The sequence below is a fragment of the Dysidea avara genome, chromosome 5, assembly GCF_963678975.1.
Source record: "Dysidea avara chromosome 5, odDysAvar1.4, whole genome shotgun sequence".
Lineage (NCBI taxonomy): Eukaryota > Metazoa > Porifera > Demospongiae > Dictyoceratida > Dysideidae > Dysidea > Dysidea avara.
This window is the reverse complement of record NC_089276.1, coordinates 7,296,546-7,319,595: the sequence shown is the minus strand read 5'-3', so window position 1 is coordinate 7,319,595 and position 23,050 is coordinate 7,296,546. Positions and strand designations below refer to the sequence as shown.

Below are 23,050 nucleotides of genomic sequence, written 5' to 3'. Positions count from 1 at the left end.
TCACACTGTTTGGGTTTGGCCGAGGCGGGCGCCTCACATCTCAACGTCATGGCGGCAAGTTTGAATTTCAAAGAGCACAAAAGCGATCTCATAAACCAACGAACAATTCTTAGCGAAATTAAATGTACCTGATAGCCGCAGCCTTTTTACAATACGACTTCATGGTTGAAAGAAAATCGCTTCAATGGGAGCGATGCGATGACGAAGAAAATGAAAAAAAGAACGATGCACATTTGAATAAATAATTTAATTAATACATTTACAGTTATAATTTTTAAATCAGCATCCATAGTAACCAACTAAAGTTACTTTGTGTGTACTTGGTATAATATATATCAGTAGTTGGTGAAAGGATTGTTTATAGTACAGTAGGACCTCGATTATCCGAACCCTGGATTATCTGAACAGTAGCGGTGACTGTTCTATTAGGACATTTCGTCAACAGGTGTATGTTCTATTAGAGTATTTTGTCACAGGTGTAAGTTCTATTAGAGTAGTTCAACAGAGCTCTGTATATAAATCAATGGGCTTCACAAATTCACTTATCTGAACACTTTTGTGATTCAGCTGGCACACAGGTGTTCAAATAATGGAGGTCCTACTGTATAATTGTATTGGTTTGTAGTCACAACACTAGTCAGTTTGCATTCAACTGGCCCATTGTTCTAATAACTCTTATTACATGAACCAATGTGAAGCTGTTAAAATGCCACAGATTTCTATCCAAAAAGCACTTTGATACAAGCGAGTTATGAGGCTTTAAATTACTGTATGTCATACATTTAGTATGGACAATTTAGGTGCGCCAGTACATAACCATGAGAGTGAGTTTCTCTTTGTGGCAGGCCAGGTGAATTCAAACTGACTATAACTATGCACAACATTGTGTATGTAGTAAACTGTGTTACATTTTAGTATCACCTAGAGGAAGTGTTTTTATATCACCATCGAACATCCTAACTACTGTAAACTCCACAGTGGAAATAACATGCACTGCTCAAGGAGGTCCCAACAATTTGTTTGAGTGGAGGAGACAAGGAGTGGTCATCTCTAATGATTCTGTGTTATCAATTCCAATGGTGACTGGTTCTGATGGTGGAGTGTATCAGTGTATAGTTAGTAATGCTGCTGGAAGTGATACTGCTACCACTACAGTTACTGGTATGCCTGTACATATACTAGATAGACATGTATTGCACAGGAATAAAACTTTTGTGGACAAATTCAAAGTTACCTTTTAAATAAAAGAGTACAAATGCTCACACTGGTGAACCCATTATAATAGGTATGTAATAATAAAACAGATATAAAAGAGCAAACTCATATCTATGGAGAAAAGTGCAATAGCTGCATGTATAGGAGACTTTTATCTAATGCACGGTCACCTGCAGCTGCTAGCATATGTTTCAATGTAATAAATCTGCTCTATAAAAATAGTTTTTTACTGAAGTACATTATATACCTGTATACCATCTGGTGCTTTACACCATTGATCATCTTTATAACATACTTACACTGTACATGTCCGTTAGTCTTTCAAGCACAAACTAATAACAAATCCAGTAGGGGTGCATGTTCCTGTCCCCAACATCCTATCCTTCACAAATATTCATATATACAAGATCTCTCAAAATTCCAGAACACACATGCAGTCACCAAAATTATAAATCCTCCAAGTAGCTACATTCTGATTACAAGTTGATGCTGTATTTTTAAACACAGGTACCAATGCAGTTAATACTATCCAAATAGGAAACATAATGCAGTACTGTGCTATAATTTAGCTGGATAATTAGTAATTTGTCAATTTTGTAATTCATGAATTATTTTGTAACTTATAAATTATTTATAATAAAGTAATTATGTTGCTAAGGAAGCATAATTTGTACAAATTATTCACAAAAGTAACTGTGTATATGTGACCCGGTCTGTGAAAAGGGCTCTTATAGCCTTTCCAATTATCCATGTTTGGCTAATCATAACTCCTAATCTACTAAAGCTATCACCATGTAATTACACCCACAGCTACTGCCAGGTTGGGGTTGTTGAGTGACCAAATTGTAGGCTTGTACCATATTCACCAGTCAAGTTATGGGTTACCATATATATGCAATTGGAAAGGCTATAAGAGCCCTTTTCGCAGACCGGGTCACATATCATGTTTTATAATTGTTTAGAGAAAGTTTCAAGGCTGCCCTTAATTTTCATTCACATGAGTACAGGAAACATCCCACTTCACCTTGAAGAAATTTATTATTCTTTCGACGCTAGATTATGCTATGTTGTAATTATAATTTTTGAATGGGGAGTCCACCCAGTGACCCAATGCTAATTTTCAGTGGAGCCCTGTGAGCAAAAGGAGAAAAGCACAACACACAAACATAACTATAGATACAACACTGATATTAAATATGCACACACACACACACACACACACACACACACACACACACACACACACACACACACACACACACACACACACACACACACACACACACACACACACACACACACACAAAGCAAATACAAAGAATTTATATTAATGCCAATACAAGTAGGTAGCCTCCACAACAGTTGATTGCCACAGAGCACACCCATGATAATATAAGGACCTTTTCCCGTATACACACTGAGAATAAAGAGATGATTGACATTACGGCCAACATGACCAGTCACACCTTAAGAGTATCAAAAATATCTTGTAAATATGATGGAGAAAATTTGTGCATGGTATTAAAAACTTAAATAGTGGCATGGTATCATCAATGCTCTTTAAAGTAAAGGATAATGGAGGCAATAGATGATGGCATTTTCTTAGCAAACATGGAATGCACTCTTTTAGTTATACTAGTCACCAAACAATGTCACAATAATCAAGTAAAGGCGTCACAAAGCAGTAAAAAATACACAGAAAACTACTGGTGGTAGTGACCCATAGCAAAGAATGGAGGCAATTCAAGATCTTACTTTAGAGACCATATTAGAGATGTGTAAGGTCCAGCACAGTGTAGGGTCAATTATTACTCCTAGGTATCGAACAGAATCTACTTGAGCCAGTAAACCAAAACATTAAGCACTTAATTTACAATTTTCTGTTGACATTGAATTGGATTTGACAGTGTTTAAACTCAGTCGAGAACTGCACAGCCCACAAGCCACAGCATTCAAATCAGACTGCAAGAATGTCTCAAGTCTGAATGGCTACAGTGCAATTCAGCACCATCAGCATACATAATGAATGTTTGATGACAATTGACAGGTCATTAATGCACAAAGCAAAAATCAAGGGGTCCTTGGGGCACACATAATGTAAAATTTCATAGTTGACGGAATCAAATGCCTTGACTAGATCTAAAAATACAGCACCAGTATATTTGCTCTCATCAATAATAACATACAATAACAGTGAACACTAGAGGTGTGTGATGACAAATTTAGACATATCTCAATATTTTTTTAAAAACTTATCTCGATTATCTAACATATCTCGATAATTAAAACAATTATTTGTTGTATTTAACTGTCAATATTTTAACCAATAAAGTGAGAAAATTGCAATTTTAAGAGCACAAAAAAGTGAAAAATGTTAGTTATAACAATGTTTCCAAGTAGTAGGAGAGTTGGAGCCCTCAAGAGGTGTGTACACCATCAGATATTCTTTGGTATACGAATAATTTACAGAAGTTCACTATTATCTAGGTAAATAAACCTGTCATCCTTAAGTCTTACAATATCACGGTAATCGGATATATCTAGATAATCGCACACCTCTAAATAACACATCCTGTGTGGAATAACCAGAATGAAATCCTGATTGGTGAACGGTGAGCAAAAAGTAGATCATTTATCAAGGTGTAAAGCTATTTGATTGTGTAAAACATATTCTAATACCTTGGTGACACAGAAATTGGTCAAAATTGAGACAAACTAGTACACTACTTACAAAGTTACACTTGGGGATAGGAGTCACACTCAGAGTCACAGTACGGTAGAGCATCATAGTGCAACAATTGTGCACTTTTTGATACAATTATGAACCTAAGTTGTACTCCTTGTGACATATATTCTTTGATATAGTTCCATTACATATTTGACCTTTAGTGATCTTTACAGCCATTTTTGTATTGAAAATTCATCATTTTTTGACTTATGATGCATCATTCTCCACAGTTTCAAATTAAAGGTGCTGCTAAAATGAACTACTTGGCTTTTATTTGAAGTCAATAGGCAGGGGTGTACCGAGGGGGTTTCCAGGGGTTTGAAACCCCATTGGATTTTACACAGTACTTGAAACACTAAGAAATTGAAGCTTCAGGTTTCCAGAATCTGAAATCTGTCATGGAACAGGACACATTTTAAACTTTTTAAATAATAGTTTCTACCATGATAGCAACACTTGCAGCATTGTTCTGATTCTGAATTATGATTTTGGTGAAAAGCTCGAGATACTCTAATAAAGCAGTCAGGTAATATAAACTACTCTAATATAACAGTCACTTAGCTGTAGTGGAAACCCCTTTTCAAAATTCCTGCGTACGCCCTGATAGGTGATTGCATTCCAAAGTTATGATCATTTATATTAGCCATGAAATTCTATGAATTACTTGACCGTTATTTGCATTCCAAGGGGAAAGGGTTTCATGACCTATAAAAATGATCATAATTAACGTTGTAGTGGAATGAGATACTAACTTCAAACAAAAGTAATATAGTTCTTAGATCAACACCTTTATTTTGATACCATGTTTTAACAGTGTAAAATAATGCCTCAGGGAGATGAAGACAAAAATGATTAATTCTCAATGAAAAAATTGCTGTAAAGGTCACCAAAGGTCAAATCCATGATGGCACTATATCAAAAAACATATGTCACGGGAGGAGCACAATTTGTGTGGAAAGTTTCATAATTTTATCATAAAATGCATAAAAATTAATGCTCATTTTTGGTTACGTCCACTAAAAAGGGACCAAGGAACACTCAATACATTTCTTGAGTAATACATTGATAATTCTCACCATATCAGAATCTCTGATGAATTGAGCTGGAAGACCATCAGCTCCAGTAGTCTTATGATTATCCAGGTTGGTGATAATTGATGACACTGTCTTCTTCAAGTCTTTGTCTTGCACTTCTTTTATGATTTTATACTGTACTTATATTTGCTCTGAGTTAGAATTTTGTAGTCTCTGTACTTGATTAAGAATAAGTATGCCATATCAGAATCGGCTGAAACTTCTTGGGCTGTACTCTCTGTATTGTCATTTTATCCATTGATAAAATAGATTATTAACATGAGCAAACTTCTGAACAGGTACATACGTTTCTATCCTCTAAATGTCTCGCAACAAATTCAGTAGCAGCTACAAGTTTTATGCTCATGTAGCTAGCCAATAGTAAAAGGCATTTATAATGTCTTCAGTAATTCACTTTGCACATATTTCAAGCTGAAACAAACTGATAATCCGCCACAGAGTGAAAGCTTACCTATTAATACTGGTGTTGTACAGTCTTCATTTATTATAGGCTACCTTTACACAAAAGTTTTGCTCACATGGGTGGAAGGACACAGTCACAGACATACATACATTCACAGACACACAGACACACTTGCATTTTTCCCCAAATCAATTACAATAACAGTAAACAAGTGCACTCCCTGCAGCCAGCCTTTGACCAGCTGTGGAGCATGCACCTGATTAAAAGATTCCTAGTAAACACAAGTGAAATATATATACAGTAGACTTAGTAAATCAAAGATTTAATGAGTCATAACTGTTTTTTGCATGCTACAATTGTGAGTCACACACAGTCTAGAATTGGATCATGAAAATTACCAATAGCACTAATCTCTATATCCGCATTTAGGGTCTATACCCCAGAAATCCTGGATCCACTCCTTATAATAACTTATCAAAATAAATTATGGTGATACTAATGAGTTATGTTGCTGCTAGGCTGTGTATATTTTGGATGCGTTCTATTCTTCTACAGTTTCTCCATACAATGCTACAATTACTGAAGTAGTAGTCATCAATATGGTCACCTATACATGTTATGCTGATGGTGGTCCTGGCAATACCTATGAGTGGTTACAACTAAGGGACAATTCAGTAGTGTCTTCTATGCAGGAACTGATACTGGACAGTACAGACCCATCAGATGGTGGTGACTATCAGTGTACCATCACTAATAATGCTGGTGATACCACTATCATGACCACTATTAATGGTAAATATACTATATATGTATGGCTAGTACAGTTTGGCAGTACTTAATAGTAGGATTCACCATAGCCAGGAATGCGCCCACAGCTGGCTATCAGCTGGCTGTGGGCACACACTTGGTTTCCTGAAATGGTTTTTGTGAAAATGTGTGTGTATTATCATTATTATTACTATCATATTAATTGTAAATCTCATAAATGAGTGTAATACAATTAGGGACCTGCTGATTATGCCTTTATTATACCTATTATGCTTTTGAGCAGTGATTAAAAATTTTGCTCAAAATTATGCTCACCTTTATGCCTCAGTTCCTATGTTTGCTAATAAATGTGCACTTTATGAGTAAATAATAAGTGGTTGAAGTAAAGACTATATAGATCTTTGCTTGTCAAAATGCATTTCAGAGAAAAGATCGACATACTCTAATAGAACAGTCAGCTGCCTGATTCTTCTATTAGAATTACTGAATGTTCTATTAGAGTATATCAATATTTCTGTGATTTGTATTTTGACACAAGCAAGTATTTACAGTATGGCACAAGTATTCTGACTATTATTTTAGCACTGTCCTCAATCGGCTGGTCCCTAAATACAATATATTAAATAGTTTCAGTTAATGATTTTAGCATGCTCTACAGAGCAATCACAAGGGGTAATTTGTTCCATTTGCTGATTGATCTTGGGAAGAAACTAAACGTGTAGGGGTCCATGGTGATTGAAGGCATTACAAATTGATGCTGTTTCCACGGTTGACTCTAGGTGTTAATGTGGTATGGGTAATTCAACAAGCTTGTAAACAATCTTGAAAAACATTAAATGTAATTCCTCATGCTGCTGCCTGCTGATGGATTGCAAGTTAAGTGAGTTGATCATGGCTGACAGGGTGCTTGTTTGGTGGTAGTCTGACAACACACAATGGGCAGCACATCTTTATCTATTGTATTGGATGAAAGTGGCATCATAATATTTTCTGCAATTTAGCACTTTTATTTACTATCATAGTCAGTTATTTTCTTAATTAGAGTTTATATAGTTACATGTATAAGCTGTGTTATTGGAGCCTGATATTATTACTGTTGTAATTGTCTTTTTAGTGGCTGCAGTGATAGTGGATAGTCCACAGACACAGAATGTCACAGCTGGACAATCATTCATGCTAACATGTAATGCCACAGGTTATCCAGTTCCTACTATAGAATGGAGACAGAATGGCACATCCTATACCATCAGAGACCCATCGGTGATCTCAATTATACCAACAGATGAACTACGATCTAATAGTAGTGTTATCACTGTCACTAATGCTACTACTAGTGATACAGGGCTATACCAGTGTGTGGCTACTAATGTAGTAGGTGCTGACATAGAGAATGCTACAATTATTGTACAAGGTTAGCAAAGCTTAGTTCAACCTTTTACTTATTTTTATGGATTTCGGTTTCAACTCAAAGAATGACATATCTTTATACCAAAAACAACATTGATTGAATTATCATGCTAACCCATTTCAGGGTTATCAGTTAAATTATCACTACTTCAACTTTTGGCATCTATTATATTGTATTGGTATACTTTGTTTCTTTCATGTGTATTATATTGTGTTGCAGATTGTCCTGATCAACCCATCAATGTTCAGTTTTTAAATGTTACTTCACGTGGTCTCTTCATTAACTGGACTGAACCACATGACAATAATGCTCCAGTTACTGGCTACAATACCACCTACCAGAATCCTGATTGTCTGGTAATGGCACCTAATGATCAACCACAAGATGTGACAGTGACTAGTATGGAGAAACAAACCATGATCACTGACCTTCATCCTGGGGAGAATTATAATTTTATTGTGATTGCCATCAATGATATTTGTCCCAGTGTACCCAGTGTACCAGTTAGTGTTAGAACAATGGAGGAAGGTATAGTATGGTAGCTAGTATATATGTGAGATTCAAAGGTATTTTCATTTTGCTATTTCAACCATTTTTTCTCAGCTCCTGCTACTGCTCCAATGGTGGCTACTCCAGTCCCAACTACTACAACTATTAATGTAACATGGAATGAGTTAGCATGTCAAGATCATCATGGGGTTATCACACATTATGAAGTACGCTACAACACTTCAGACTTTAATGAAGATAGATCACTAACACTCAACACTACAATGGGAGATGATACCAGTTTGTTAATAGAAGACTTAGAGGAGTTTGGTAACTACACTATAGAAGTGAGAGCCCATACTGCAGCAGGAGCTGGTCCTTACAGTTCACCTATGAATGTACAAACATTACCAGATGGTAAGTGTATAATAAGTTTATCATGTTAATTGAGTTAATGGAACTTCTTCATTTTTTTTCTTATTATTATTTTTCTTCCTCTTTTCTCACACTTACAAAAACTGCTATAAAATGCGAACGCCAGTTAATGGAACCCAAATAATTATGATAATGTGTGTTATAATTGGATCATAATTGTAAGTGGCACAAGTGTGATGTTAGTTTTGTATATAGTTTTGCTTAAAATATGTTGATACGATACATATATGTAACCAAATTTGTAATAAAAGTGACCACCATAGGTGCTTTACTATTAAACTAAACAATTTCCACACTGAACTAGTTAAAATGATATGAAGCCTATACAGCTGCTTCCACCTTGCAACTGCATGTGATGACTTATAATAGAGCCAACCTCAACAAATAATATCTAAAATGGTGAGAAACTTTAAAGGCATTATTTGTAGGCACCAACCTATTATGCTTTTAATTTTGCCTATTATGTTATGCTGCAGTGCTAAAAACTTTTGCCTATTATGCTCATAATTAAGCTCAAACTTTTTGCTACAGTTCCCATGTTTTGTTACGTTGTAATGGATAATGATAAACTTTGGCTTATGAACAACTAAAATGTACTCGTTGTACATTAAGAATTTGGCTACATGGTAAACTATAATAACAGTCATGTCAAATATCTGCTTAATGCCTTATGAGTGGCATCGACTGTTCTGTTATTGCAAGTCAACCTTTTTCTGTGGCATGCATTTTTGCTTACAGTATGACAATTATTCTGCCTATTATGCTAGCATTATGCTTGATGCTTTCAGGCACCTATTATGTGCAAAATTATGCCAGCATAATAGGCTGGTACCTAATCATCTGTACTAATAAAAGTTCCATCTTGTTGCCAGGGCTTGTGAATTGACACACTGTAAAGTTTTAACACATTAATTTAAAAGCATCAATTGCCTATGTACATACTCTGACTTGCTTTCCAATATCCAATCACATAAATTCATACATTCTTAATATATGTAATTATACATGTACTTTTATCTGGTCCAATAGTTCCCACTGGTAATGTAACTGATCTAAATGCAACGAATATTGATCCTACTACAGTGGAACTCAGTTGGGGTCCAGTCATGGCTAGAGAACAAAATGGGATCATATTATCATACAACATCTACTATCGACAGTATGATAGCACATCTAATGTCTACATGATGATTATTAATGTGACAGAAATGGTATGTAATTGCATGTGTAATTACCAATACTGTATTTAGTTAATGGGCAAGTAAAGGAACATGTAATGGATGACAGTTGGTTTGCATAAACACCACGAAATACACTCTCAAATTTTTCCTTTACCATCACAATTTACCAGAGTTAAGTAGTCTGCTTTTGCAGCTGCTTGGAGAGCTCTATGAGCAATCTGAGCTGTGATAGAGCTCTTGCTAATTCATGGAGATGGCTATGCAGCTTCATGCTGCTATTGAATGAAGACCTATACTATTAACAGTTTGGTTATATTTTTAAGCCTTAAATAACATAGCCTAACTATTTACTGGACTGGACTACTGGACTGGATTACTGGACTGGATTACTGGATTCACATAAAATTTGCTCAAACACCTTATTCAACCACTAAACATGTATACATAAAATAGTATATCACACATGGAGGGCTCTCCATGTTTTGCCTTGTATATTAGAGGCACATACAGCTAACAGTAATTTAGTTATACAGTAGTGATCTATTAAATGGCATGACTTCATAAATTAATTGTTTGAACTCTTGATGTAGTTAATTTTTTAAATATTTGCAGCCTTAATTAATACCTTCCAAGCTGCCATGTGTACATTGGGAAGTGCCATTTCTCTTAGTCAACTGTTACAGTAACAGCACTCATTGCTATATTTACAAGCATTACAAACCAAAGAGCCAACAAAACAGCACAAGCTACTGAAAGGCTATAGGTGGTGCTATACTGTACATGTATTATCATTTCTTTTTTTGCATAATGTAAATGCATGGTGTAAAACTTATGCCAATGTGTGCTATTTTTTTAATGAAGGCTGAGAATGCATTAGTATACCTATTTGAAAAGTTGTTGCTCAGATTTATTTTGCAACAAACTGGGTCGGTTGGTAGGCAAAAAATAACAAAAAAACAGCTAGCTAATCTCAGACATATTTATCTTTTAAAAGTATCAGTAAGTCATGCACATACTTTCTAGTTACAAGCTACATAGCTAGCTACTGTTAAGGAAAATGTAGCTAGTAGCTCAATGAGTCATGGATGGTACTGAAATAAACCAAGAAGTAGAGGTATATATAGCTAGCTACACTTGGTTTTAACAATTAAGTTTTAAGGGAACTACACCTATAAAGATAAAACAGTATGCATGCACAGTGCTTGTATCATTGCTAGCAGCAGCCAAATTTTTTTATGACAAACTACACTGAGGTTTTACTATAGTGCAATTTTTGTGAGTAATGTGCAAGTTTTATATATGTCTCATGGTGAATGGTGTTGATTTCTAAATCACTATACATAGCCTAATGCATCTCTGTGCATTCCATAATAACCCTTTTCACATTGAGCCTCCCTCAATACATTGAAGTCACAAAAAGCTATAATCTAAAATGATGGATAACTTGGCTATTGGCTATTTGTACAGTAAGGCTAAATTTGCAATTTCATTTGTATGTATACGTATATGGTGTTTTGAGGGTGATGGAATTTTTTGGTAGCATACAACATCATAGGAATAACTAATGGTGACTTTTTGCATAGGAGCATAACATCACTGGTCTGAATGAGTTTGAGGTGTACATATTTACAGTAACAACAAATAACCAAGTTGGGGAAAGTGATGTCAATGGTACCACCATGATTATGACTGATGAATCAAGTGAGTCTACTTGTTTTATACACTGTATGTACGTAGATGTTACTTGTTCTGTTACATATATTGCTCTAGTTCCCAGTGATCCAGTACAGAATGTGGTAGTCACAAATGTCACTGATGATACCATTGCTGTGATGATATCCTGGGACCCTCCATCAGATCCTAATGGATTTATTCGTTACTATCGTGTTGAATTTCAACTAATACTTGATGGTGGTTGTGGGGATGATCCATCAGATTCTGAAGTGATGAATAGCTTTGCAAACTTTAGTGGAACCAGTGAACCCCCTACTATGGTTACATTAACTGGACTGGGTTAGTAGAATGTACAGCGAAGCCTCGTTAATAAGGCCACCTATGGAACCCATGATAAGTGGCCCTATTACTGAGGTGTTCCTATTATCAAAAACCCCATTAATGCAGTCATAAAACAAAGTGGTCTTATTATCAAGGTTTTCAACAAACCGGCAACTGCCTAGTTGCTGTAACAGCAATTTACAATTGATCTAAACACACTATGTAGATTGAGTTTATCACAGAGAAAGGTATGAACATGCACTGTACCAATTATTCCAGCATTACTTGAGACATAATGGTTGGAAAAGCATGAAGTACATGTATACTGCCAAAATAATGGGTACAGCTTTCAGTAGTTAAAACATGCACTTAAGAGTATAGCACATTTTGCAGTGATACCTTGACAGACTGGGCACTCAGCTGGCCTCTTTACTGAGGGAACATTGTATTAGTTTTACCAGTTTGGTCCTGTAGTATGTGGCCAGTGGCCTTAACAATGAGGTGGCCCTATTAACAAAAAATTAATAAAAATTTAATTTAATGTAATATAACAGAAAATATATTTGGACTTGCTGGACCTGGCCACTATAATGAGGTGGCCTCATTACTCAGGTGGCCACTAATTGAGGTTTCACCGTACAGGTAAATTGAAATGGTGCAACTTTTTGGTTTTAAAAGGTGGACAATAAATAGCTGCACTAGTCATAAGGCTAAAAAATATTGACATAAATGCAAATGAATTTATATCACTGCAATCAATTCTGTCATACTCAGTTGATATCACATCTCTTTCACACCAACCATTGCACTGTTTTCAGCTATTTTCCCTTTGTATATGCAAAGCCTTTATATCTGACTAATGATATGTTTCCTTAAATGTGGATAAATTAAGCTTGTGCAAGATATAGTACTGTTTATGCAGTAATATGCACGTTGCAAAAATCATAAAAGAGGATTTAGACAATAAGAAGATTCGACTAACTTGAAGGTACATATATCACTAAATTGGTTTAACACAAATGTCTTGTGAAATTACTCATTATTAAATATTTTAATTCAGTCAAGGCAGGTAAGTGACTGATACATGAAAACTTGTTTGGTTCCTGTACGAGAGATTACATGTACATTATCACTTTTTTTTCAGAAGATAGAATGCTTTGCTTGCAAGCATGCTCCCTACACAGTACATAAAAAACTTTCCTGATAAAGGTCCAAGCCCTCACCCCTCACACTTACAGTAGGCTGCAAAAAAAAGTTTACGTTTCGTAATTGTAATTACGCTGTAGTAGCGTAATTACGAGTTATGCTCTATTGGTAACTATGAATATTATATAGTTATACAACAAGTTATAATGCACTCGCTGCGGTCTGCAGCAGTGCAATATACAAATTATGGCACTGGCGGTGCCTTTGAACTTCCCACGCAGAATGGTACATATTGTAAATATGGTTGGTGACAAACTACTTTTATGCAAAATTACGGATTATGGCCAAAATGTAATTACAGTGCAAACATGGTAATTACTTAGTAATCACACCGTAATTACAATTACGAAATGTAAACTTTTTTTGCAACCTACTGTATATTAAAAATATCAATAATTACAGTAACAGTATGCATAACCAACTGAACTCACTTGATGTACGTAAGGCCACTGACCCAGAGTACCAAAAAAGTTTCTGATATTTCTGAAGTTATTATATTAGCCCATATCATCCCTATTTTCAAATAAAAGATCACTCAAAGCCATTCACCAATCTCTCAGTATTAAGCAACCTTCTGTTCCGCAACCTCCAATTCTACATGATGACACTCCTCTAACTGTCATTGATAAACAGAAATACTTGGGAGTAACTTTTGACAGCAGGCTAATATGGTCCTCCCATATTTCAAAGATTTGTGGGAGCATGTCATATTATCTGATGTTAATCAACTCTCATGTTAAGTATTTACCTTCCGCCATAGTGAAGATGTTGATAGAATCCCTAGTTTTTTCAAGATACACTTATGGCTTACCAGTGTGGGGACCTGCTATTAACAGGGACTCTATGTCTTGGTTGCAACGTATGCAAAATAGAGCTGTGCGTATGACGCGGAAGTATGACCATGTGTCACAGTATAGAGCAAACCTTGGATGGCTTCCCATGTCTGAGTTTGTACAGTACCGAACTATTCTCACCATGTATCTTGGTGAGGGTATCAGCCACCAATAGACTTTGGTCGTAAACATTCCTACAGAACTAGATGTTTATCTTGGCTTGCAGACATTTTTCGATTCAAAAAGAACTTTAGTCAGCGCTTCTTTCAGCATCAGGCTACAGTGTGGTGGAATTCACTGCCACCTAATTTATTTGATGGTATTGCTAATTTTCATGACGGTCTGCTCAAGTACCTACATGACTTGTCTTAATTGTTTGTTCCTTTTTGTAATTTAATATGGTTGTAATAGTTATTTATGTATATTTGTTGAGTGTAGTTTCGTTTGCTGTGTATTATATGTACTCCAGTATGGAAGAACGGCTTTGCTGAGTACTGAGAGTTTAAATAATCAATCCATTAATCACTTATCTCTATTATAAATAAAGTATTAGAACATTCTGAGACACTTTGAATCTACAGTAATAATATCCTACATGAATCTTAGCATGGCTTTAGACATAACTGATCATGTGAATGTCACTTACTCTCATTAGTCCATGAAATGTTGCACAACTATGATAAAAATGATTAGCTAAAACTGGAAAAAATAGTTTTGCAGGAATAGGAATTAGAGTGACCTAAACAACAAAGTTAAAAATGAAACACACTTCTATAGTGTATACCATGAAAGTTGGGGCATACAATTGATAGAGTTTCCATGATAAAAAAACACTGCAAGGTCTTTTTATCTGGAGCTCTGTTCCCCTTCACATTCTATAGCTGTCATTTTGTGCTGCATGTTTGCTCTGTCATTTCTTATACGATGTTACTGTATCCTAGTACTGTCTGAGAGAATCTGTGTTGAACCTTTTTTATGTATCTGTGTGGATGAACTGTGGAATACAGCACCATTACATCATGTGACAATCACATGATTATTTAATGTGTTTTATTTTTAGTTGGCAACAGACAGTACAGATATTCAATATTTCCTGCCACTTCTGTTGGTGAAGGTCCTCTTGAGAATGGCACTTTTTTAACAAGAGAAGACAGTAAGTAACTTTCCAGTATTTCAAAATTGTATGTCTGTATTGTAGGCAAAATTTAACTGCAACATTAATGGTTGTTCTATCAGAGTAATGGAACATTCTATAGGAGTTCATTAAAAACATACATATTAATGATGTTTCAAACTTTACAGTCATTCAAATACCAGATGGAGATCCCTATTACATATGCATGCTACATCATTTATCTTGTATAGCTACTACTTGTATACTTTTTAAATTCTCCAGCTCCACTGGCACCCAATAACCTCACAGTAAACTATCCTGGGATGGTTCGTAACTCAACTACCCTGGTGATCACTTGGGATAGATCATCATGTGATCGAGGTGTCCTCTCTGGTTATGAACTCTGTTATGTCCCAACCTCAGTGGGTGATTGTGTTAGTAATGGAATGAGAGTGAACGTCACTGGTCCTGATACACTGTGGTACACTATTAATGATTTATCTATTAATACTAACTACAGTGTTGAGGTGAGAGGAAGGACTGGAGCAGGCCTAGGAAATCCTGTAATAGCTGTAAACTCCACTGATGAAGATGGTACGTTTGGTCAACTAATGCTACAGTTAGTATGCACTATTATGTAGTCTTACATGTGTATTATTATTGTTTTCTTTTTTCAGCTCCAAATTCAGTTGTAGATTTACAGACAGAGTTCACTCCATTCAATGGCAATACTGGGTCTTATGTTATCACTTGGACACCTCCATCACCAGATAATGGATCATATTATCAAATTTTGTATTACTCATTCTCTTCAGCTTATACTATAGGACCATTATATAATGGCTCATCTAGTATCATGTTGGGCCAAGGACAAGGAAGTTACAATGTCTCTAATGCTCTTTACTATACTAACTATACCATCACCATCACAACTGTTAATATAAAGTACAATATCAGTAATGGACCTGTCCAAATTATGGATCAAACTTCTAGTTCAGGTACAATCCATATACTAGGTTGTATTTAAGTGTATACCACACCACATCAGTAGATCAACTGAATATCACTTTAGTGCATAGTCTGGTGTGTAGTTACTATACAGTGCAATGTATGCTGAATAATTGGCAAGTAATAATAGTTGGGAAATGCAATTGACATTATTTGTATTTGGTGGTGTAACAGCCTGGATGATGATTCGAATGATGACTCATTTGCATGAATGTCCCCATTCTGCAGTGAAACACAGGGGCATGCCAAGGAGGGTTTCCAGGGGTTTAAGGAAACCTTTACTAAAATTGTCAGTAGCAAGCAAGCCCAGGCCATAGTGCTGCTGTTGATTTGTTTGCAAACAAAACATAGCCTAGTATATACATCAATTTACACTATTATAGTGGCAGATCCATGCAGGTGGTGAGGGCACAGCCCCTCCCCAAAAAAATGGTTATGTAGTTGCAAGATATAGATACTCTAATAGAGCAGTCAGTGAAATACTCTAACAGAACAGTCACTGCATGTAACACTTAAAATCCTCTCAGTTGCAAACTTGCATCTGCAGCAATATCCCAATAGCCTGCTAAGATTTTTTTTTTTTGCAAATGAAATGTACATGGTCCTTTGTATGTGATTCTATATGGCAATTTACTTAGGTTCTTAACCAGACTACATAGGTACTCTCACTGTCACTGATTACCATAGTTCTTGATATACTGGGTAAAGTATATTGTAACATTAACTGGTACCCTGTAGCTGTAGCTAATCTGTTGGCTTTAGAACAAGTCATATTATACACATATTTTACTGCACGATATTGAAGGAGGCAACACAATTATAACTGCTACAGTATAATTATATATTCTTTAATATAATACTACAATACAACTACATCAAAGATACAAAGTGTGTGTGTGTGTGTGTGTGTGCGTGCGTGCGTGCGTGTGCATGTGTGTGTGTGTGAGAGAGAGAGAGAGAGAGAGAGAGAGAGAGAGAGAGAGAGAGAGAGAGAGAGAGAGAGTGAGATCAGGCAAATAATTATATAGGTCAGTTCAGTGGCTAAAATTGATTTTATATGTTTATGTATATTAATTTATTATGTACCAGCCAGACTACTGGCTTTTGAATTAAGTTGTCATCAGCATCTGGGGGCTGTTCTCCCATCTACTTTCCAGTGGAAACCCCCTTTGAAAAATCCTAGGCACATTGCTGAAATGTTTTGCTGTATTAGCAGGGCCATTCTCAACAGCATACAGTATATTTTCCTATTCTGTTTTGGGATGTACTTATCTCAATCAACACGAAACAGTAGTTCCAATAGTTAGAGCATTAATTCTAATGATAAATCACATGATTTGAAGGTCAATACTTGGTGACTGTTACACTGCTATATAGCTATTGTAGCTATACCATTCATCGCTTTGATCAAAATTCCCCAGCCATTGCTACAGTATACCCAGCAGTGATTGGGTAATTGTATGACACAGCTGAAATAGTGACCTTTGATTGATTACTTTATCCAATATATAAAACAATCATTAAAATGACAATTCTAAACATTAATTTTGACAAACATTTGTACTGGTTGTTTAGATAAATCGATATAGTAACTCTTTCTTACCAAGATCAATATCAGACTGGAACAATTTAGATATGGAAGATCTTGACAGTATAGACTTACTTACTTTCAAGAACCGTATGCAAAATGCATAGACACTAAAATTTTGTTTTTGTACATTAGCGATTTACCCAATGGGTTTTGCTAATCAATAATAATAATAATAATAATAATAAACCAATCCACAAGTTTTAGAATTGTTACATTAGTGTACTATGTATTTTCTTCATTGGTAAATTTACAGCACCTACAGCTATTCGTGACCTCGGTGCTGTGGCATCTTCCTCAGAATCAATTTACATCAGCTGGAATCATCCTCAGTATCCCAACAGTCAATTAACACAGTATATCATATATCACAGAGCCAACCCACCCATGATCCAAATGTCACCTAACATTTTAAATGATGACTTTATGGTTGTTGAAGTATCTGTGGACATGCTCAGTCTAAATCTGTCTGGATTAGACCCCTTCACAAATTATGCCATTCACGTGTCAGTGAGAGGAGAAGGAGTTAGTAATGCTCCTATAGAAACAGAGATCATCACCAGAACTAACTCAACTGGTAAGTCACTTAAATATAATTTAGATTGATGTTTGTAGGGCTATGAGAAAACCTTCATGCACGTACGCACATCTTGATAAGTGTCAACAGTGAGAGTGACTACAAACTACTACCAGCTCAACCTCATACAAAAATAATCATCATTTCAAGGCATTCCAATCATGGTCCTTTGATGCTACCACAACTTCTCTTTCTCATATATGTGACACAGTCTGTCTTATAGCCCGTGTCAGCAGATTTGATTTTTCACCCAGGACACAAAGCTACATCAATAACCTATCTAATTCTACAATCAAAATCAGCTAGACTTGAGTGGTCTGGTTTTGCTGGCTGCTTTTCCCAAACCCAGTAGTAATCCATACGTGCAGTGTGGGGCCTTAATGGAGCTATGGTCAGCCTGGGGATGGCTGTATGTGGCTGTACAGCTCTGTGGTGTTGAATAAGTACCTCTTCTGTGAATTTCCTTTCATTTTAACCAATTTTGATACCTGAATGGCCCAAAACGTGACCTAATTCATCCCTACACCTTCCTTTTGAATTTTGAACATCATCTTGCCCGCCTTCCAAGCCCCCCACCTCCCACCCCTTTTGGAGCTTTCCTGATACAGTCAACCTCAGTTTAATAACTATCTAAAATGGGGGGGGACCTAGTTGTTGGCTACTTGCACAGTGGATGCTTTGGAAGGTAAGGAATTAGTGTAAAACGTGTGAAAATTTGGTACACATAGCTTCAACCATTGGTGAGCTACAACACGCTAAATACTTAAAAACCGGCATTTCTCAATACTTTTAAATAGGCGATAAGACCGGTTTTTCCAGACTGGGTTACGTATATACCATCTGTCTGCTACATTAATTTAGTGATTATTGAGAAGGTAATCGTTGTAAGAATATAATGTCAACAAATAAATGATTATATGTGACCGGGCCTGCGAAAACAGGGCCTGTAGGCACAAACTACACCCCGTCACTCTACAAGCAATATCTCAGTACTGCAAAAGAATACTCATATTCTGTAACTTACATCATAAAGCCAATTCAATGCTGAACAAGAGCTGAAAATTACATTGCCATAACATAATGGTACAAAGAGTTGTGGGTGACAAAATTTCGAAAAAGTAGGCAAAAATCATGTGCCCACATGCCCTATTTTCTCAGGCCCGGTCACATATGGCCCTTTAGATGTAGACCTTCATTTTACCACTGAAATATATAATGAATAAGTGGCCCATAACATTTGTACTGCATCTGTGTGTATGTTCTGTTATAGTTGTGGTACCACATGTGTATGTGTTTTCCATTGTCATGGAAATTATGTTGCTTGTTACTGAGTGCACTCATTGCAGCACCTCCTGCTCCAATAACACCTCCTCCTACATTATCTCCACCTCGTGCACCTACTGCTACCACTATCACTGTAGTACTACCACCACCTCATCAAATTGAAACTGGAGAGCTGAAGTGAGTTGCTTTATAACACTGTTAGTGTGCGTGATTGCATTGTGGTTATTATGACATAGGAGTTTTGTGTAAAGACTTGCTAGTACTTTAATTACATCTGTATAATTTACAACCAAAATTATACCTAGGATAGTAACAGTGCTTTATGTTTTAGCATGTATGGAGTTGTGGTAGTATCTGGAGATGAGATTAACAACACTCCAAGGGATATTATTACTGGGAATAATGATCAGCTACCACCTCCTTATCCTGGGAGAAATGGTGTCTATACTGCAGCAGTGTGGAACAATATAGAAGATGTACCATTAACATTTGTTGTTGGTGGTGGAGAGATCACTGTAGGACCTGATGGAACAGAATATGTCAACAGAAGATTATCTGAGAGAACTTCATATGGAGTGTTCCACTATGCTAGACTACAATCTGAAACTGAACGTGTGGTAAAAATATGTGTAGTATTACGTAAGGGTTATGAAAGCTGCACAAAAATTGATCAGAAATCAGTTTCACAATGCCTTCTTGGTACCTTGGTAGTATTGGTTAAGCAAGCCCATAAGTGCCTTCAGTGCAATCCAACTACAAATTTTTTTTTTTTCAGTAGGATATATTCACCTCAGTTTCAGTAATTAGGGTATGCATGTATCATAGTTCTGTATAGTAGGGACCACAAAGGTTGGGCGCAGCCCATGAAAAAATATCACCTAAAAACCTGCCTCACTTTTCCCTGATGACGATTAAACAGCATTGGTTAGGTCAAACTATAAGCCCAAACAAGCCTTCGGATCAACTCGAAATGCTTTCAACAAGTTGCCATGAAATTTTTTTTTTTAAGTTTATTAAATTGAATTTTCTACTGACTGACTGAGTAATTGACTGACTGATGCCTTCAGACAAGCATACCTCGAAAATGGCTAAGGCTATGGACTTGATTTTTTCATTGTTTGACGTCTCTTCAGCCGGACATGTGCCTTTTGGGATACTGTAGTACATACAATGCATTCTTCATGGACTTACCAGTGTCCTTCTTTGTGTCCCATTCATCTTTGCTGATGGCAAAAGGTGTCAATTCTTGATTTATAATGCTCTGTAACAGGTTGAACATAGCTGACAACAAAGTGTAATGGAGACTTCACTTTTCAAACACTAATTAGTAGCTGGGGCGTGTGGATCCATTTCTTTCTTTTGATGTGGTATGTGTGGGTTCATCAGTCAATAATTTTATTTTACACAAAAAGTTTACAAATACACAAAAAATTGGAATTCTCATCAGAGTAGGGACCATAGAACATCATAAACAGTAATGAAACAAGCTGAAGTAGTGCACGATATTAAGTCACAGTACACAGGAAAAAAAGTGACATTTCTGGACCAAAATTCAGCATGGAAATGTACAGGAAATGTCACTGTTGAATGTACTATATCAAACCTGGAGTAAATCAGTATACTGTAAATGTCACATGTTGTGACATTTCCTAAAACATTTGAAATCTCATGTGTCTGGACATTTCCTCTGCCAAAAATTTGACATGTTAGATTTCCTACATGTATATTCAGAAATTTGACATTTATGTGAGATTTCCTAAGTCACAGAAACGTGACATGCAGTGAGATTTCCTATAGTATTCAAAAAGTTGACATTTACATGAGATTTCCTAAGTCAAGGACACATGGCATGTAATGAGATTTCCTATACTATTCAGAAATTTGACATTTACATGAGATTTCCGTAGTCAAAGCACAAATGGTATACAGTGAGATTTCCTACACTATGCAGAAATTTGACATTTTTTTACATGAAATTTCCTAAATCATGGATACATATGGCATGTAGTGACATGTCCTAAACTAAGCAATTTTTCACTCATTATATTTCGAGATTGTCACTCCAATTATTGCTGTCATACCTGACTACTGTAATACTTTACAGGTTAGGATAAGGCCTCTGTGTAACCTGAAATGCAATATGCATGGTACATTATAGACTCCACCGTAGGCCAAGGACACATAAGACACATCATGTAAATTTCAAGAAAGCAGGGCACACGATTACCGTGAGATATTTACACGAACAACTAACTCTAATAGAACACACACCTAAAACCTACCATTAAAATTATTCTTTTGTAAAAAGAATCTCACGATACAACAAAACCTATGGTATATTGCTATTCTAAGTAAGTAATCCCTGTTATATTTTAGCAACACCGCATGAAATTTTGCTGAAAATGTCGTATTCTTCTCCTTCTCCTCCTTGGCATACTAGTAAGTGTGAGCCACCCATTTTTTACTCTTACATCTTAGACTGCGATAGTTCCACAGCCTTGGATTTACTCTCACAAGTTCTTTGGCTAGGTAAGTTTCTTCAGTACAAATCTTGGAACTCCACCTCTCTTACAAGAGCCACCTTAAGTAATTTTCTCAAAATTTGATTTACTCCCTCTTGTGCTTTATGGGACAATCTTTGATATGTAATTAAACATATGGAATAGTTTCACTTAATTATAATCTGCCGTTTTCTGGGAAGTGGTGAGTTAATTTCCATAAGTGCGCTCACTGATAGAATAATAACGTTGCCTATGCTAATTGCTAATTTATTTTGTGGTATTTAGAACCCTTTAAGTTGGTGAACTCGGTGCAAATTTGGCTGTAAGCATCAATGCTATGTGAACATGATCAGTATGGTGAACTCAATGAACTTGCTATCACATGTTATTCTCGAAAGTGTTTGTTATTCAGTTGCTATTTAATAATGGGTCAAAAGTAGCTAATGCAGCCCACAATACAGTTTTGTTTGTGCATTTCAAGGGACAATCCAGTATAATAAGAAGTTTGGGGCCACATTCTCACCTGCTGGAAAATGTACTTTACTCAATCTGTTCACTGATGGTTTTAATGGTGCCTATAGAAGCCATACCCTATTGAGGTTGCAACACCGACAAGTACCTGCCTACTTGTACTAAACTACATCATTGGTTTTGCAACTTCATGTCCCAAGGTATGATGCAATACACACAATAACTGTTTAAGCTGTTTTGATAACCAAAGGTGGCTTGTATATGAAACTATTAGCTTTATGCATTGATTTTTTTCCTTGCTCAGTGACAAAAATGTGTGATATCCTAAAACGGAAACAGCCTTGGGGCTGTAAAAAAAGGGTGCTGCCAATCAAAGTAGGATCAATCAAACAAGCTTATTCAACATGACTGGTAAGAACAAGGACTGATATCAAGTTGTGGCCAAGTAAATGCAGTATTACCCATTTTCTTTGTATCTAGCTATAGCTATATAATAAAACTAGAGCAAATACACATGCAACTGTTATTAAACTGTCATTTGGCCGCTTTTTTGTGGTGTGTGATCTTAAAAAGCAGCCAAATGACAATTTAATAACAGTTGCATGTGTATTTGTTCTAGTTTTATTATATAGCTATAGCTAGATGCAAGAGAATAGGTAATACTGCATTCACTTGGCCACAACGTGATATCAGTCTTTGTTCTTAACAGTTGTTTAACAGATTGATCATGGAATATCTACTTGGCCATAACT

At 36.0% G+C, this 23,050-nt stretch overlaps 1 protein-coding gene across 2 annotated transcripts in view; it reads left to right on the top strand.

Moving 5' to 3' along the window:
* The window catches only part of LOC136255344 (neural cell adhesion molecule L1-like), a 69,249-nt gene that overhangs the window by 39,658 nt on the left and 6,541 nt on the right, over window positions 1–23,050 (top strand). For both annotated transcript variants that reach the window (XM_066048082.1, XM_066048083.1), the window contains 14 exons: window positions 916–1,161; window positions 5,996–6,232; window positions 7,323–7,619; window positions 7,836–8,144; window positions 8,220–8,522; window positions 9,570–9,751; window positions 11,305–11,422; window positions 11,492–11,734; window positions 14,816–14,908; window positions 15,152–15,463; window positions 15,547–15,867; window positions 17,722–18,042; window positions 19,389–19,503; window positions 19,658–19,943. In XM_066048082.1, the coding sequence (XP_065904154.1) occupies window positions 916–1,161; window positions 5,996–6,232; window positions 7,323–7,619; window positions 7,836–8,144; window positions 8,220–8,522; window positions 9,570–9,751; window positions 11,305–11,422; window positions 11,492–11,734; window positions 14,816–14,908; window positions 15,152–15,463; window positions 15,547–15,867; window positions 17,722–18,042; window positions 19,389–19,503; window positions 19,658–19,943 (3,383 nt within the window). The remainder of the gene's footprint in view (window positions 1–915; window positions 1,162–5,995; window positions 6,233–7,322; window positions 7,620–7,835; window positions 8,145–8,219; window positions 8,523–9,569; window positions 9,752–11,304; window positions 11,423–11,491; window positions 11,735–14,815; window positions 14,909–15,151; window positions 15,464–15,546; window positions 15,868–17,721; window positions 18,043–19,388; window positions 19,504–19,657; window positions 19,944–23,050) is intronic.